Source organism: Ictidomys tridecemlineatus, unplaced genomic scaffold (assembly GCF_052094955.1).
Source record: "Ictidomys tridecemlineatus isolate mIctTri1 unplaced genomic scaffold, mIctTri1.hap1 Scaffold_69, whole genome shotgun sequence".
Classification (NCBI taxonomy): Eukaryota; Metazoa; Chordata; class Mammalia; order Rodentia; family Sciuridae; genus Ictidomys; species Ictidomys tridecemlineatus.
In genome coordinates this window covers 800,308-819,013 of record NW_027524892.1, presented here as the reverse complement: position 1 = coordinate 819,013, position 18,706 = coordinate 800,308, and the positions used below count along the sequence as shown (strand labels likewise).

Below are 18,706 nucleotides of genomic sequence, written 5' to 3'. Positions count from 1 at the left end.
TTGAATCCATCCCATTTATTGATTCCTGGTTTTAATTCTTGTGCCATAGGGGTCTTATTAAGGAAGTTGGGGCCTAACCCACATGATGAAGTTTAGGGCCTACTTTTTTCTTCTATTAGACGAAGAGTCTCTGGCTTAATTCCTAGGTCCTTGATCCATTTTGAGTTAAGTTTTGTGCATGGTGAGAGTTATGAGTTTAATTTCATTTTGTTGCATATGGATTTCCAGTTTTCCCAGCACCATTTGTTGAAAATGCTATCTTTTCTCCAGTGCATGTTTTTGGCACCTTTGTCTAAAATAAGATGATTGTAATTTTGTGGGTTAGTCTCTGTGTCCTCTATTCTGTACCATTGGTCTACCAGTCTGTTTTAGTGCTGAAACCATGCTGTTTTTGTTACTATTTCCGTGTAGTATAGTTTAAGGTCTCATAGAGCGATACTCCCTGCTTCACTCTTCCTGCTAAGGATTTCTTTAGCTATTCTTGGTCTCTTATTTTTCCAGATGAATTTCATGATTGCTTTTTCTATTTCTATGAGGAATGCCATTGAGATTTTGATTGGAATTGCATTAAATCTATATAGCACTTTTGGTAGTATGGTCATTTTGATAATATTAATTCTGCCTATCCAAGAACAAGGTCGATCTTTCCAGAAATAGTAAATGAATTCAGCAAAGGAGCAGGATATAAATCAATACCCATAAATCAAAGGTATTTCTGTATATCAGTGACAAAGCCTCTGAGAAGGAAGTGAGGAAAACTACTTCATTTACAATAACCTCAAAAAAAAAATGATACTTGAGAATCAATGAAAGACGTCAAAGATCTATACAATGAAAACTACAGAACTCTAAAGAGAGAAATCAAAGAAGATCTTAGAAGATGGAAAGATCTACACATTCCCTTTTTAAAAGGAGAAAGGGAGGAGGAGGGAGGGAGAGGGGAAAGGTGGGCAGGGTCAGATCAGAATATGATAGCCCAAAGGGTAAGGTTTTGGCCTGCTGAGAACTTCTAACTGAAGGAGATTGGAATCCCAAAAGCAACCTCAGCAGCAAAGCCTCTGCTCTCCTCCTGCCCTCCTGTCCGTTCACCCTTCTCTCCCAAAGCCAGTCATAAAACCTAGAAAGCGCTCTCTCTCTCTCTCTCTTTCTCTTTCTCTTTCTTTCCCTCCCTGCTATTCCCTTACTGTCCCCCTACCCTCCCTTACCCCTCCCTTAGAAACCCTCATTCCGGACAGGACCTGCCTTAGGTCCAGAAGGAAAGAAAGCTATACAGAGAGGCCAAGAAGAATCTGACCAGACAGGGCTTGCTGGAACCCTGGCAGCCTTTTACCATTAGCTCACACCCCATTTTCCAGTCATTTCTACATGGCCATCCATTCTTCATGGAACATAAACAAAAAAAAACAGGAGTTTTCCCTGGATCTGTAGGTCTTTATTTCTGAAGGCTTTTAGGTCAAATAAAATTCTATTAAATAATTGTTATGATTTTTAAAATGTAAAGATATATACTAGTTCATAAATTAGAAGAAGCAGTTTATGAAGATAGACTCTTTCTGAAACTCATCTGAATTTTTATTGCAGTTCCTGGACCTTTTATACAGCTATAGAATTAAGATACTATATTAGTGGTAAGAGGATAAACAGTCCGGTAAGACAGAATAGAAAACTCAGAAAGTGATTGCCACATGATTTATGATTGAGGTGGGACTGCAGATCAGTGGTGGAAAATGTCAGTCTTTTTAATGAGTAGTGCTGAGACAATTGAGTATTTATGTGAAATTTAATGAAATTAAAGCTCCTACTATACACCGTAGTCAATAATTCTGTGTGACATATAGAATTAAGTGTGAATGGCAAAACTATAAAATGCTTTCAAGATAATATCTTTATGATTTTGGAGTGGGGTAAGTTTTCTTAAATATGACATAAAAAGCACTGATTGTAAAGGAAGATATTAAGAAATTTGAATATTACTAGCAGTAAGTATTTATCATAATCAGAAGACACCATGGCAGAGAAAAGTCATTCTTAACATTCAAAACTAACACTTGGTGTTAGAAGTTAGCAATGGTTGCTATCTTTTGGAAGAGTGAATTGGATAGGGTGGGGGGAAGGACACTCCCAGGAGGCTGATCATATCTTTCCTAGATCTGATACTAGTTATACAGGTGTATTCACTTTGTGGAAGTTTAGCAAACTGTACTAACAATTTGTGCATTTTAAAATGTATATGCTCTACTTCAACAAAAAGTCTTTATAAAGGAAAACTACTAAGAAGCTATTTGTAAAACATTTGTCCAGCAAAATAATAGAGACCTCCTACAGCTCAATAAGATAGACATCTCAATAGAAAATCGAGCAAAATAATTGAACACACTTCAGAAAAGAGGAAATCATATATTTGATTTATTCTAAAAGGTGCTCAACCTTATTAATCTTCAGAGGAATGCAAATTAAAATTAAAATGATTGATCTCTTTATACCAAAATTGGCTAACATGAAGAATCTGAGAAAACAGTACCTAGTGAGGATGTGGAGCAATGGGAACACTACTGCACTTGGGCTAGGAATAAAAGTTGGCACAACCACCTTGGGAAATGGATTGTCATTACATAGTAGGTATGGAGGTAACATGCCAGGTGACTTAGTGATTCCTCTGTTTCAGAAATGGGTGCTTATGGGCACTAGAAGATGTTCAGAAGAGTATTTATAATAGCCTGTTAACTATATCCAAACACTTGAAGTAATTCAAATGTCTATCAACACAAGAATGTGTACATAAACTGTAGCATATTTATACAGCCATGTACTACATAATAGAATGAACTTTTCTGCAGAAAAAATCATATATGATATACATACATATGAATATGTATGTATATATATAAATATAAATGTATACATATTCACATTTTTCATAAAATTTCAGAAGTGTTTCTTAACTTTCTGAAGTTCATCCCAGATGTCCAGGTACAAGCCCCTCTTCTAAAAGTACCCTCATTTGTCAATCAAAGAAGATGCATAAAAGGTATTATGTATATATTTAATGATATCAGCCTGAGCCCATTTAGGTTTGTTAATGCAACAGTGGAATGCAGCCTCCAGGCCTTCCTATTATTGCATTTGTCTGTATTGTCTTCATATTTGTTTAAATTAGAAAGTAATACATTTTTAACAGCACTGTTGAGGTACAATTTGCATTTCATAACATTTCCCTTCTGTAAGTATAAAATTCATCGATTTTTGACACCTCTATAGAGTTTTGCATCTGCCATCACTATACAAGTTCAGAACATTCCCATCACCTCCCAAAATTTCCTCAAGCCACATTTGCCATCAATCAAATGTGTATTTTCAAATGTAGTGTGTTGATTACTTCATGTATTTCAAATAACTCATCATTAAAAGTAGCATAACACATTGTTGAATAGAAACTTGAAAAACATCAACCAAAATCTTTTTTAAGTGTATTTTGAGGTTCTGTATACATACTTGATTAAAATCAGCTTATTTGCATCTGTTCTCTATTGGTAGTTTCAAAAACGGGAACATACTGAACAGTTGATTTCTTCCTTCATATGTTCTTGGTGGGTGAATGTTGTCATGTTGTTCTGGGTGGGTTTTTAGTTTTAAAAATTTTAGTTGGTTTTGGGGAAAATGTTCAGTTATACAAATGGCCATTTTATATGGCAGTCTGTATAGTACTAATTTCTGAGAGAATAAATCATACAAAATAGAATGAAGAATAGAAGTTAGACTATATAGTTAAGTTAAAACAAATATCAAATTGTAAATTATTTTCTTTATTAGGAGTAACTAAAGAGAAGAATGTATTGATCAACTGTGATATAAAATGTCTCAGACTTTAGAACAGTATAACAAGTATTTTAAAAGCTTTTCTTGTCTTTGTTCTACCACTTCATATTAAGATGCTGAATATAATATAGAAGTACATATTGAATATAAATATTATGTGAGCATATTATAATATTATGTATCATTGGGCTTCCTCAAGTGATGTTTTTAACATACTTTTATTATACATACTATATACTATTATTATAGAAATTATTATTTCTGCTTAAAGGTGATTGTATGGTTGGGAAATGCAGATATATTATGTGTAAAATTAAATATTTTTCTAAAAATCTATAACATCAGATGTTCATGAATTTTGGAAATAAAAATACATAATGCCTAGCTAGTTCCTAAGAGGTAGGCTATATCTTCTGTTTGTCAAAGTATTTACTCTGCATTATTGGTGGAGCTAACTTTTATTGAGGTTTCTCTGTTGCCAGGTACTTTATTACCAAGGTTGCCATCAGAACCGGGAATGACATTACTCACTATCAGGATTGAGAAAATTGGTCTGAAAGACGCTGGACAGTGCATCGATCCCTATATTACAGTTAGTGTAAAGGGTAAATAACTGGCAAATTGCATTATGTTTTTTCTCATATGAGACAAAGTTTTTGACAGGGGATGATCTTGTATATGTGACAACTTACTTTAATGCATTCTATAATGAGGCAAAATCCTAGAAGAGATCATAACAGAACATAGTTCGAAAGACTTACAAAAAATATTTCCTACTTATACACTCACTTTTGCTTTTGAGTTTGTATAGATTTTTGCTCTTCAGATTCCATCTAACGTGCAGACTAAACATACACATTGTTCTTAACAGCAGCTACAGCCTTCAGGATGTAGATTAACAATAGCACCCCTCACCTTCTCCTACCCAGTCTATATTCATTTCTCTCCACAAAGCCCCATGTCCTGTTTTCCCATCTCTCCTGCTTCAGCCCCTTCTTCTTCCTGTGCTACTGAGGTATCTACTTAGGTGAGTCCTACAGAGGCAGATGAAAATCAGGGGACAGGGAAGTAGGGTGCGTCCATAACATCCATGCCCTGAAAGCAATCCCGTGGGATGATGATGTGATTAAGGAATAAATTATACCATTTTACAGAAATAACTATAGTTAGTACAAACGGCTTATTTTAATCTATAGTTTTGCACCAAAGGAACAGATTGGTGCTGAAATTAAATGGAGGAACTTTTATCAATTGACCACAAAGAAAAACATTTATTTAAAGAACATAATCCACAGCACTAATACTGGTACACTTTTAAATTCCGATGTTACCAGTTATCAAATATATAGTATACTGGAAAATATTTACATTGTTTGATAGGCCATTTGTAAAACTGCATACTCATTCAGAAAGTATACTTAAAACACAAAAAATATTTAATGATGTTGTAAATGTTAAATTACCTTTGCATATGTTAAACTGAAATATTTTTATGTAAATATTTTTTAATTATTAAATGTACTAAATTGTTTTTGAGCTTTTTGAGACACATAAATGAATAACACATAAACACTGAGGAGTTATTAAATGAGTCCATGTTGCATTTGACTATAAACTGAGATTTTAAAACCCAGAAAATTAAAACTATATATAACGTACCATCTGGTTGTTGTAAATTCAGGGTATGTTGTAAACAGTATAACCAGAATTTAGATAATATATATGAAAAATTATTCATTAACAAAAGGGTTTTTGTTGGCTGTTCTCATCCATTTTTGGTTCTTAACAGGGAAATTATGATAAGGTTAGGTTTAAAGGCTTTTCTAAATAAGTCATACTTGATCAAAGTTAGAAATTGGTGGCAGAGCTCCATTGTGGCAAATTAAATACTCCAGATTTTTTTTTTTTTTTGCATAGAAAAATATAGTGGGCTATTCCCTAAGAAAAACATGTTTGTTCTTTTTACCACTTCACTATGAAGATCAAGTTTTGTCCACTTGGCCATGTAAAGGCTTCCTTGTCCCCTATCCAGTCTATATTAATTTCTCTCCACATACCCCATAAACTTCAACAACTCTCACATACTTGCTCACACCAAATAGGAATCTCTTAGCCTGAGAATCTCCTCTCAGCTCTTTCCATGCCTCTTTAGGAACTGTAACCTTTGCAGTTTCTATATTTTCCGTCTGTATATGTGAATGCTCATAAGCAGAAACTTAATTGTTTCTCCAGATCTGAATGGCATAGATTTAACTCCTGTGCAAGATACTCCTGTGGCTTCAAGAAAAGAAGATACATATGTTCATTTTAATGTGGACATTGAGCTCCAGAAGCATATTGAAAAATTAACCAAAGGTTTGTAATTATCAGTTACTGACTTCTTAAGGATACAGTACTTATCTGGGTTTGTGTTCATAGTGTACTTAACACAAGATCTTATGTCACATAGTTATGAATATTGACTTAAAGTCAAATCAATTTTTTTAAAATATGAGAATTAGCAGTTGCATTATCTAGTTGTGTAATAATGTGGTTAAATATTATTTGATAGGGAAGTTTTTCTCATAATACAGAGTTAAGGAAGCAGGTTCCCTAATAATTACCTTAAGTCCTTTTAGGAACCTAATGATTACTTTCTAACAGTTAAATTATTTTTTTTCTTTCAATAAGATGCATTGGGTAAAAAGATAGTATAACTGGCAGTTAGTTTGTAAGAATATGGAAAGGACAATCTGGGCGTGGTTGTTTCAGGAGGGAGAGAAATGATATTATAAGATAGAATTTTTTTTAAAGGAACTCTTTTAAATTTCTATTCTATCTAATATAGGTGCTTATTGAAAACATTTCTATAGGTACTGCTGATACTTAAGTAACTTCTGTTTTTCTTGTGGTATTTAATATTTTATATTCTTTGGTAGTTTATGATTCTACCTGTGTACATAACTTACATTCTTGCTATACAGTTTTGTTGTACTTTATAGAATTAAATGATATGGAGAAATGTCACTCAGACATGCTAGTACCAGAGCTTGGAGTGACAGCCACAGTGAGTTATCAACAGTTGTGTCATCAGACTGTTTGACACGTTACTTTGTAAAATCATAGGCTTCTGGTGACACATAAGAAATGTGTGGTCTCTGGCTTATGTTGTTTGTTTTAATTCCTTAGGCGCAGCTATCTTCTTTGAATTCAAACACTACAAGCTTGAAAAAAAGGTTTACCAGCACCAAGTGTTTTGCTTTCATGGAGATGGATGAGATTAAACCTGGGCCAACTGTAATAGAACTGTAAGTGATATACATATAGGATTCATACTGTTCTAATGGTTACTAGTTCATGTTTCTTCTTAGTCCCTCTTATCGAGAATGTAACATTGGAGTAGATCAATCATCAGAGTATTTTAAATCTATTGTGGTTACAGATACAAGAAACCCACTGACTTTAAAAGAAAGAAATTGCAGTTATTGACCAAGAAACCACTTTATCTTCATCTACATCAAACTTTGCACAAGGAATGATTCTGACATGAGTAATGTCTAATTTCTGTGAATTTTACCACTCAGTAGAAACCATCATAGCTCTGTGTAGCATATTCATCCTTCAGGAGGCAGGAAGTGAGCCGTACCTATAGGCCAGTGAGTCCATTGCAAAGCTGTACAACAGAACTAAAGTCCAGCACCTCATTGTTATGACTCCTTTGGATACAGATTTATTGTAGATTTTGAAACTTGTTTTTACTTTCCTATTAATTGTGCAATTAATAGTCTGTTTCCTAATTTACCACTCTTCCTACCCTGCTTCCTGGAACAATACTCCTGTGGTAGGTATGCTCATCTTCAAACTTAATACAGCAATAAGAATGTGCTAGAGTTTACACATTTGCTCACTTTTGCTCCAATATGGTCTTTTGATTTGAATTAACTTCAAACTTTTGAATTGAAGTGGGTAGGATAGTACCAGATTGCTTTGAAAGGAAATTGGATCAGTTATAGTCTGTCTTATAGGCTGTTCCTTAGAGCTGGCCTAAATTCACCCTGGTTCTACTTAGAAATAGTATGCCTTGATCAGATCAATATCCTATATGGGAGTGTTCCCCAGATTGTAGCTGTGATTTTTTTTCCAGATGACCAGATTGTTTTTCTGAAAGTGAGCACATTTTTAGTCATGCTGATTAGTTGTTCTACATCACATTGCTATTGTTTCTAGGGTTAACATTAATGATTCTAGGGTTAACATTAAAACCATCTCTCTCAGAATAATTACAAATTTTGGGGTGGGTTTACGTCTTCTAAATCATGTCATCTAAAAATAATTGAGTCAGATGCTAATGAGATACTTTAGGAACAACTGCTGTTTTTCTGACAACTGATTGTGAAACCTTAAAACCTGCATACCTTGTCTTTATGCAAAATCTGGAAAGATATTTTATTTTTTTTAATATAGGTAGATATGACTGCCATTTATTTCCTATTTAGATATATTGACATTCATATGAAAATATGCAGGTCATTAGCCTATTATAATTTCACTATTTACATTACTTTAAACTTGATGAGACATAAATAAAACTTTCATAGTACACAAGGTGTATATTTGATACACAGAACATAAAGATTTGTGAGGAGCTTTTTTGTGGGTTACATGTAGAACCCACGTATTTTAATATTCACTATTTTAAATGAACAATGCATGAAGGGAATGCAATACTTGGCCTATTTTTAAACTAGTGTAAACCCTAATCATACCATCCGTTTGCTTTTTAAAACAAATAACAGTTGTTTTAGCCCTTGCACTTCAAGAGAACTAGTCTTTAATTTTTCAGTTGTCTGTTAGGTCAGTTTTGTTTACTAGACTCATAAAACTATATGAGCCTGAAAGAATTATCAACCAAATTTAGTCTTTTCTTTCATCTGGATTGGGTTAATTTCACAAGTGCAAAAATAGTTCAGTCTACAGTAGTTCTAGGAAATGAAGAATTTGCCTTAATAAAATGTTCACTCAACTGAAACTCTGAGTAGTCAAAATTTCCAGACTGTAAATTTCTCAAGAGAAGGGCCTCATCTTCTCCATGTCATGTAAACTTTCCAAGGTGCTTGGCAGCAGTCTGTACCCTGTGGAGTACTCAGTACCTTTTTGTTTGATGTTACTGATGTTTGATGTTGCTCCCTTAAAATCTGCTATTAAAATGTAGCAAAACTGATACATTGTTCTTTCTGTTCTCTCATACTATAAAACATGTATATCAAAGTGATAATTTAAAAAAAACAAACCTTTTTTTTTTTTTGGTTGTAGATGGACACAGTACCTTTATATTTATATGTGGTGCTGAGGATCAAACCCAGTGCCTCACATGCAACCCCAGCCCCTCAAAGTGATAATTTATATGAAGAAACATTTAGCATCCTTCACATAAGAATGCTTTTTTTAACCTCTATTTATTTATGTGGTGCTGAGGATTAAACCCAGGGCCTTGCCTGTGCTAGGCAAGTACTCTACCACTTAGCCACAACCCCAGCTTCCACCAAAGAATGGGGTTATATGAAAAAAAAGAGGATGCTTTGTATGAATGTCTTTCATCAGCATTAAACAAACTTAAATTGAACATTGTCATCAGCTTAGCTTTAATTCAGACCTGAATGACCAAACCTCCCCCCCCAAAAAAAGGTGATTTTATCTTGAAGCAGTTAACACAAAGCAATCTGTATCTCACAAATTAGTTGTTTAAATTTACTTTCTAGTGTGGGAGGGGATGAGTTACTGGACAATAATTACAACTATAGCAATAATACTTTCAGGTTGAAACACTACTGCTTCACAAATGAAATGATTTTAGTAACTAAATTCAAACACAATTTGCTGGAGAGGACTTCTAAAACTTTTGAGATACAAAAGTATAATTGAATCAGGGGACAGTATTCTCTACACAACCTGTATATGGGCAGCTACCTTGGGCTTTGCTACAGAAGTGGTACAATCAATTAGATGGATGTAAGGAGAGGCAACTATGGGTGGGTTCAGAACTGCTCAGATAAACTACGTAGAACGCATTATAACTTACTAATAGAATAAATACAAAAAAGGCTTTAGAGGGAAAACTACTGTTGCTTTGAATAAAATAATAAATCTGCCTTTTCTTGAAAATCTATCTTCCTAGCTGACATCACCTTTATTTAAATGCTATTTTAAAATTAGAAGTTATAGTAACTTCAGCATTGCCTTGTGTCCTGTAGAGGTTGAAAGATACATTCAAAATGTGTTTGTGACTTAAATTTTATTTTACATGGTTAAAAATGGCATAAGCTATTATATGGTTTTCCTCTTACACACAGCTGCTGCTTCTAATACTAAATGGAGGTTATGTAGATAGAATTTGAGTCCTTTAGGAAGAATTCATTTTGATTCTGAGTTATCTTCAGTAGTTTAGAGATTTTGTTTCACCGAGATTTTGTTTCACACTGAAGCTTTTGCCCCTATTTTGAGAATACTTAGGGGACATAAAAAAAAAAAACAATGATATGTTATGTTCTAGGTTTCAACAATCCTATTACTTTCTAGAATTTAAAAGAATGGAAGAATATGGTCTAGCAGTAAACAAAAGTATCAGGCTATTATAATTTTATTTAAATCTTAAACCTCTAAAAATGTATTGTTAAAATTGCCGTAATTAAAATTACAGTTCTGGAGAGCTAGTTCTTAGAAACATTGTTTTAAAGACAGTAGTTACAGATCCAGGACTTGCTTTAATTGTTTTTTAAATAAAATATGTTTGAGTATCTATCAAAAAAAAGAATTTAATTCAGCCCGTAGTTGCTGAGTAAAGACATTATAAGCCTTAGAGTTTCATTCATTCTTAGAGGATTATACTTTTCTAATTTTTTTATCATATTCCTTGAAAATCAGTGGGAAGGTATGGGAAAGAGAAGAGTGTGTTGTGTACATTTTTAAAAAGAAATTTCCTTATTTTTTATAGACACAACATACCACCTTATATTTTACTGTTACAATGCAATAATGGCAAAAGCTGTAGATCTTGCTACTAATGTAAACTCATTCTCAGAAAAGCATTCTCACATGGATAGTGGTTAGAAAAAAGTACATGAATGTGCTACAAAAATAGAGCCACAAGACTTCTCACAAGTAAAAGAAATCCTCTGTAGAAGTCCACAGTTGACCAAGGTCCAGCCTCCTTAACAGTGAGCAACAGGGAATATGCTGCGTTTACATGCTTCCCCAATGGCACAAAATCTCATGACGATCCAATGAATCAACAGACACTTGGGAAATATTAATAAACAATTTTTATGAACTATTACAACAAAGAACTTCAGCAAGAAGGAAAATGATGTTTATGATCTTTGAGTAAACATTTTTAGCCCAACAGTCTCTGCGACCAGATATTGAAAGAGAAAAAAAATCAAGCTTATAAAACACCATTTCTCTGTTATCAACTGGAATACACTAATAATAGGATAATGGAAATACATGTTCTTAAAGCATTTCCACAGGAAATGTCCATAATTATGACATTCTAAATCATTTAGCAATTGTATATGCTACATTAACTAAAACAAAGGTATTCCTTATTGCACATTTTTAAATTGGAAGGATACTCTAGCTTAAGTGGGGGATATTTAGGGGGAAAATATTTTGGCTCAAAATGTATACTGCGCCAAGGCAGCTTCATTCTGAAAACATAAACCATTTAAAATAAACTTTTATATTTTGAAGCCAATAATCCTTTAACTCTAAGTGTCAGAGGTTAATTTTATGGGCCGTGTTTTTAAGGCCTGTGAACAGCCCTCACTACTCTTGAGAATTAGGTGGAGTTTCATCTTTAAAGCCTGAAGGCATTAAGTCTTTTGCAGCAGGTGCTGGCCCATAGTCTTGGGGACCATGAGTTGGAGGTGGTAATGGGGCACCAGGAATGAAGTACTCTCTTGGGCCAAATGAGCCTAAAGGTCTAAATGGTGCTGGTGCAGGTCCTGGAAAAAAATCACGAGGGTCAAAAGGCAAATCCCATTTTCCAGGTGTAACACCTGGTGCATATTCTCTGAAGCCTATTGGTGGACGCATACCAGGACCTGGAAAATAAAAAGGAAGTTATGTAAATACCAGAAATTTCTGAACTAGGGTGATTTCAAGTATGTTAATATAGTCTTTAATTTCTCCCAAGCCTAGAACATCAGCTGGTGAACATCCTGACTTGCCAGATGAGGCAAACTGAGATGGAACAAGTTTAGGTTATAGCCTTTGACCAACCAGCCATGAAGCAACATATTAAGGATTTAACATGGCTCTACCTAGCTCCAGGCTTGTCTTTTTTCTTTCCCTACTATATAATTGCAGAATTATTTCTATCTCACAAGAGCTCCATTTATATTTGGAAGTATTACCATGACAAGATGATAGATTATGAAATAAGAACTTTACTACATCAAAGAAATTTTGATAAAAGGAAATCTCACTATCTATTACTGTATCCATTAAAAATTCATGAAGTATTTCAGCATGGACTTTACACATGCCATCAGAATCAAGGTGCACGCATGCCCTCCTGGAAAAGGCCTTCCACAGCCACCTAATTAAACCAGGAACATTTATTAGGTCACTGTTAAATCCTCTTTAACACTTCCCTCTGACTTTTTTCAAGATAAGGAGGGTTTGACTTTTCCTTTTCTATATTCTATAACCTACTGCTTATGCTTCTATTATGGGTGATTACAAACTTTATGTTATAGGATTTTTATATCTGTGACAAAATTTTAAGTTATGGCATGCGTCTCATCCACCTTTCCATCTATTGCAGTGCATATCAACAGATTTTCAACAAACATCTGCAGAAGTAATATTTCTGGCTTTTCTGTATATAGCTCCTTATCCTTGTCTATGAGAGATAGCTATTGCCTATCTCAGTATAAGATTATGTAGTGTCCCATATGTCCCAGAAAACTGGAGGAAAAGTTAAAATGTACTCAGCTTTATCCTTTCATTGTTAAGACCTGAGATAGCAACCAACTGTTTTAGCAAGCAATAGAAGTGGAAGATGAATGTGATTTATAAGTCAATCACTACTGTTCAGATCATCATACCAAATGGTGGAGGAATTGGCCGAGGCCCAAAAGGCCCACCGAGCTGAAGTGGCGGTCCATACCAAATGGGAGGTGGTGGAGGCCGTCCCATCGGGGGTCCCATGAAGGGTACCCCTGAGAAAGGAGGGGGCCCTTTCATAGCCATATGAACCTGCAATTTAAGATTTGAAAGCAGTTAAAAGTTTTAAAATTCCTATGTATTAAGACAAAGTACCAATACCTATAAAAGCTAAAACCCAAAACCTGTCCAGAGAACACCATCAGTGCAACAAAACTCTACCCACCCCTCCTGTGTATTCCCACTGACAGCTTACAGAAGTTGGAAGGATGCCACAAGAGGGAGCAGTTTGTTACTGATTATATCTGCACAGGAAAGGCAAAGGCAAGAGGACTGGCAGGGGTTATTAACAGAGGTGATTTCTGACCAGTATGTCATGCTGTATTCACTACAATCTATTTCAAAGGGAGTCCCCCCATCCCCATCACTTCCCTTTCATCACAATAGCTCATTACTTCCATATTAAGAATGAACAGAATAAAATGAAAAATCCATTCTCTACTCATGTAATAATAGCTACTATTCTACTATATCTTCAGTAAATCTTTCATATATTATTCAACCTCTGAGATCTTTACGTAGACTGTCTTGTTTTAAATAAGAGGGAACAAAAGCAAATGGGATATCATAATTTGTTGAAGGCCACACTGCATATTAAAGAACTCAATCCCAGGTTTGCCTCCAAGCCATGCTTTTCCCACCTCTATTCCTCTCTAACAATGGGTCTTTGCTCTCTTTTAAATCTTCTACTACAAAGGGGTTTGGGGTCTTATCTAAGCTGCCCTTAGATTTCTCCAGAGATGTATATTCCTGGAATATATATACACTGGAACTTGAGAAGTATTTTCCATCACAGTGCTATATACACAAATTAGGAAGACAAGCCTTTAATATTTACTTTCATTTACTGTACACCATTTGATATATTGATTTATCATTTCCTATGAGTAGTGGGTTTGAAACTAAACAATTAAAAATTTATTTTATTATAGAGCTGCAGAAGACCTACCAGATATAATAGCAACACAGTTACAAGAGAATACACTTATGTGAACAAATGAGACCATTTCTTGGGACTGGCTCAAGAGGTCATTTCAGATGATCATTGTTTCACAGAAAATCTGATACCAATCTAATTCAAATCACTCAAAATAGGGTTTGCACAAATGGAGGAATTCTTAAATAACATTCTTCCAAACAAAAATAAAAATGATGAATTATATAATTTATAATGAATTTACTTTGCCTTAGAACATTCAACACAAAACACCATATAAAGTTAGAGTGATAACTTTTTACATTCTGTAGTTCATTATAGTTGTACACACTTAAGAAACATTCCCAAGTTAAGGAGAAAAGTAAGCTCAATATTGCATGCAGTTTAAAGCAAACAAGATCAGTGTCATGCTCTGAATATCCTTCCCAGAAATGCACAGAATAAAACTCAATTCAGTTCTCAACCTCTAAGTACTTACTCCAACTGGATGCTCAGTCAAAGAAGTAATGGTGGAGACTGAGGGGGTCTCAGGTTCTTGGGGAACAGTTTGCTTTTTAAAAAACAAATGGGATAGTACAAATAGAACACAAAGAAGGATAAAGCAAAGAGAAAGTACTGTAGGAAAGCTACATGTTCCTGCATGACCACATGATTCACAGTAACTACAGAACTTACCTTGCCCTCATTCGTCACCTTAGCTGGAGAAGAACTTCTGGAGCTGCTGTTCATGTGAGCTGGACCACATCCTTGGTCTGTTAGAGATCAAAGAATGGATTCAGACTTATTCTAACATGAAAAGAATAAAAATCCTCCATCCACAATTACAGATTCTTTGAAATTACTTGGTCCTTTACCAGAGGCAACGGGTTTCCCAGATGCCTCAGAAGACCAGTACGAGGTAAAGGTCCATCCATTGACCCTTGGGAAAGAAAGATCAGAGCCCTTGTATGTATTTTTCAGAAGAAATAAACCACTGGTGGACAGGTCAGGGTTCAACAATAACTGGAAAGCAACATTAAAAATGGGTTGCCCAGGGGTTGGGGTCATAGCTCAGTTGTAGAGTGTTTGCCTAGCATGTGTGAGGTACTGGGTTTGATTCTCAGCATACATTTAAAAAATAAATAAAGATATCATGTCCATCTACAATTAAAAATATTTTTTTTTAAAAAAATGGGTTGCCCAATACGTAAATCACAATTTATGAAGAGACTTAAGTAAAATAAAGAACTGCCTTGGGTTGATAGAACATCAGATTAATAAGTACTGGTCCTAAACTTTAAGCTATAGACTTGAAGTATGTGTAGGCTGTTTTTTCTTTAGTCTGTATAACCTGAGTTCCAATCTTACCAAGACTACAGTCCTATTTAGAATTGGAAATAAGACTCAGTATTTCATGTTGGAAATATGTATGCTACATAAAGTTTAAGGCTACTTTTATAATATTTTGGAAAGGAACACCATAGAGATTTAATTTAAAGATAAAGGTTTACACTTCACAGTGTAAAATTTAAAAGAAAAAAACAATACAGGGACCTCCAGGAAAAAAAAAAATGTTTTCTATTCTAGAACAGATTTTACAGAAAACATTCACAAAGATAACGTAAGAAATTATCTTCTATGTATTGTACAGGCCCAAATTCTATGTTTTTATTAGAATATTCAAAAGGGAAAAAAAAACAAAACCTTGAAGCAGTTTACTATAAAGCAACATGTGAATGCTCACCAAATCCGTTTCTGGGCATATCTTTTTGATTAAGAGTAGCAGAAGGAGGTCTTCCAGCTTGCTGTGCCGTCAGTGGAGGGGAACATTCTCCACCACTCACGGGGGATGGACCAAAAGAGCCATTATGGTTCAGTGGACCTAAAGACAACAATGCCGTGTTACTACTTTAAGGTAGCCTTCTCCCTGACACAAACCCTCACCTCCTGCTTTAGCAAATCATTCAGATTATTTCATAACCATTACACACAGAAATAAAAAGTAATTTACATACATTCTGCACCAAGAAATAAAATAGCTCCTTTTACAAAGTGCCCCCTACCTCTCAGAGGAGGATTTTGTAAATTTGGTCTTCCCGGCATAGGTTTTACAATCATGGGTTCATCTTCCTGCATTGCCATCTTTTGGGTCATTTCCAATAGTCTTGAATATTGAGAAAGAATGGGCTGAATTATGAAACAGCAATCTATTCCTTCATAGATAATATCTAGCATAACCTTAAAACACTATAAAACATATAGTAAGATACCAAAATCACATACTTCTGTCTCAAATTAGCAGCTTCCCTTTTCTCTTCAGCTATAGCTCTTTCTGCAGAACGAGCTTTGAGCTATTAAAGAGAAAATATTCAAATTCAGTTGCTGTAGGCTATGCACAAAATGAAGAAAAGGGGGAAAAAAATCTTACCCAATTATCATGAGCTTTCTTCTCCTGCACAGCAATCTGAAAAAGACAACACATTAAAAAAATATGTTTTTAGGGACTCATTATAATAGCCTATAATTGTCTGTATTAGATACAAAGAATTCTGCAACTACAGGACAGTATTAATTACTACCTGGTTTTTAAATGAGCGCTCGGTTTTCTGTAGTTCTTCTTCCAGTTCTTCAATTCTCCGCCTAAGAATTACAACAATTGAATAACATTTGAAACATTCTGACCATTTTCCCTTTATTCCATCAGCTATACTTTTAAAGACTTTATCATATATAAGAAAAACATTTCTATAGTTATATGAATCCAGTGTGATCAAAACTAATACTACAGACCAGGTGCAATGCCACATGCCAGTAATCCCAATGATTGGGAAGCTGAGGCAGGAGGATCACAAGTTCGAGGTCAGTCTCAGCAATTAAGTGGGAACCTATGCAACTGAGACCCTGTCTCAAGGGAAAAAAAAGGTCTAAGGATGTAGCTTAGTAGTAAAGCACCAAAAATAAATAAATAAATAAAATAAAAACCTAATACTAATAACTTCTTTATCATTTAATTGCTAAAGATTCTGAATGATAAATTATAATTTCTGTAACTGTTCATCAGTGTGTTCTCAAGTAATTCTGCTAGAAATATCTTCCTCCTTAAAACATTTTTTATTTTTTTCAAATTATATCCATAGAAGATTTCCAAGGTCTATCAAATGCCACACTTTTGTGGGTCTTGATACATCACACAGCAAACTGATTTCTTAAAGAATTACTACAACAATCAAAACCCCCAGAATTGTTTGCATTGACCAAGTTCCCTATGGTCTTTCCCATTGGGTGTAAGTAAATTTTTTGTTAACATTTTTCATTTGTAAAGTTGAAATTTATTTTTTCTCCTGTGTGAATTGAATGTATTCATATCCTCTCGTTATTTATACTTCCATGCTATTTTCTTCTATCTACATAATGTAAAAAAAGATTTAAAAAGAAAGCTAACACTAGATCATTAGACATTGACACCCTCCTTTAGAAACTGAACTCACTTGTAATTTTTAACTTCCTGTACAGCGGAAACCACCGTTTCATCTGCAGCTGACAGCCGCTGCTCTTTTTCTAGTCTCTCATATTCTTCGTGGCTTAGTTTCCTAAAATAAAGCCAGTTATCAAATCAAAAGTTTCTCTTTGTAAATATCACTTCCCACAATTCTATAAAATGCTTAGGCACATAAACTAGAAATTCAAACCTGCAATTTCGTAAATCAAACTCTGGCAAATCACTTACATTTTCTAACTTCTCCTCTTAATTCTCTACTTACCAGTAAATAAAATAAATCTGAAAACAACATGTGCCCCAGGGGCAAGTATCCTGTGTGTAAGATAATAAAAACTCACTTTACTTTACTTCAATGTGGAAGATCAGGACTGATCAACCTAACATAATTAAACATATTAGGATAAAGCAGGGGATAATTCTTTTCTTGTTTCTGCCATGGGTAGGACACTAAGTATATCTTTGTCATGGAGGAACTCTTTTCTCAATCCAAGACTGGTACCATAATAAAGATATAGTCAGTCAAAGAAAAAATCTTCTAGAATATGTCTTTTTAGCTATGCAATTAACGACAGAACATTTTTCACACTTTAGATATCTATTTCAAAAGAATTGCAATTAAGCAAAAAGACAAATCTGAGTTTTGATAATGTCTGAAAAGAAGCCAAACTGACCCACGATCAGAGTATTATCTACTGACAAGTTTTAACTCTGATCATGAAACTCAAGATGTTCATCTACTGAGACAAAGGTAGCCACATTTAATGATTTAAAAAATACTATTTTCTGCTATCCTTGTATTACTTTAGCCATAGTTCTAATTCAAAAGATAATTAAATTGAAACTTAATTTTCCATAAATCAGAAGAACTATAGTAAAAAAGGATTATTGATACCAAATAGAAAAAGGGGATTATATATTCTTATATAGCTTCTCATTTAATTCTTCAGCAAGTATTTTATGAGTGGCTATAATATACTAGTTACCTTGTAAGATGCTAAAGAATAAAAGAGCTCACTGTTTCAGGTATAAATGACACCTAAAGGAATATAATAATTTTCCCCACTGGCTTAAGAAGGAATATGGAGAAAACTGAATCTTGAAGGACAGAGAGAATTTTGTTTCCAATTATCAAAGAGTTAGTCTGAGAGTACTAAGAACAATCAAAACATCTTTATAAGAATATAAAATTGTGTTTGAAAGGATCCAAGCTAAAAAGGCAGTGAAGATATATGTATGTGGCCAAGATCCATTAGAAAAAGGAATCTCAG

The 18,706-nt window shown here is 34.3% G+C and overlaps 3 protein-coding genes across 3 annotated transcripts in view; 2 read left to right on the top strand and 1 right to left on the bottom strand.

Moving 5' to 3' along the window:
• LOC144374422 (uncharacterized) overlaps positions 1-6,194 on the top strand; it is a 42,214-nt gene extending 36,020 nt beyond the window's left edge. The window contains exons 10-11 of the mRNA XM_078037263.1: positions 4,299-4,421; positions 6,049-6,194. Coding sequence (XP_077893389.1) covers positions 4,299-4,421; positions 6,049-6,179 — 254 coding nt within the window. The 3' untranslated portion in view covers positions 6,180-6,194. The remainder of the gene's footprint in view (positions 1-4,298; positions 4,422-6,048) is intronic.
• Positions 6,195-6,998: 804 nt separating this feature from the next.
• LOC144374421 (TATA box-binding protein-associated factor RNA polymerase I subunit A-like) overlaps positions 6,999-18,706 on the top strand; it is a 59,272-nt gene continuing 47,564 nt past the window's right edge. The window contains exon 1 of the mRNA XM_078037262.1: positions 6,999-7,103. The gene's annotated coding sequence lies outside the window, so the exon portion shown is untranslated. The remainder of the gene's footprint in view (positions 7,104-18,706) is intronic.
• Positions 11,097-18,706, bottom strand: part of LOC144374425 (transport and Golgi organization protein 1 homolog) — a 36,446-nt gene continuing 28,836 nt past the window's right edge. Inside the window, exons 15-23 of the mRNA XM_078037268.1 lie at positions 17,428-17,529; positions 16,519-16,579; positions 16,368-16,403; positions 16,223-16,290; positions 16,003-16,103; positions 15,684-15,821; positions 14,636-14,712; positions 12,906-13,056; positions 11,097-11,897 (exon numbers count right to left, since the gene is read on the bottom strand). Of these exons, the coding sequence (XP_077893394.1) occupies positions 11,620-11,897; positions 12,906-13,056; positions 14,636-14,712; positions 15,684-15,821; positions 16,003-16,103; positions 16,223-16,290; positions 16,368-16,403; positions 16,519-16,579; positions 17,428-17,529 (1,012 nt within the window). The 3' untranslated portion in view covers positions 11,097-11,619. The remainder of the gene's footprint in view (positions 11,898-12,905; positions 13,057-14,635; positions 14,713-15,683; positions 15,822-16,002; positions 16,104-16,222; positions 16,291-16,367; positions 16,404-16,518; positions 16,580-17,427; positions 17,530-18,706) is intronic.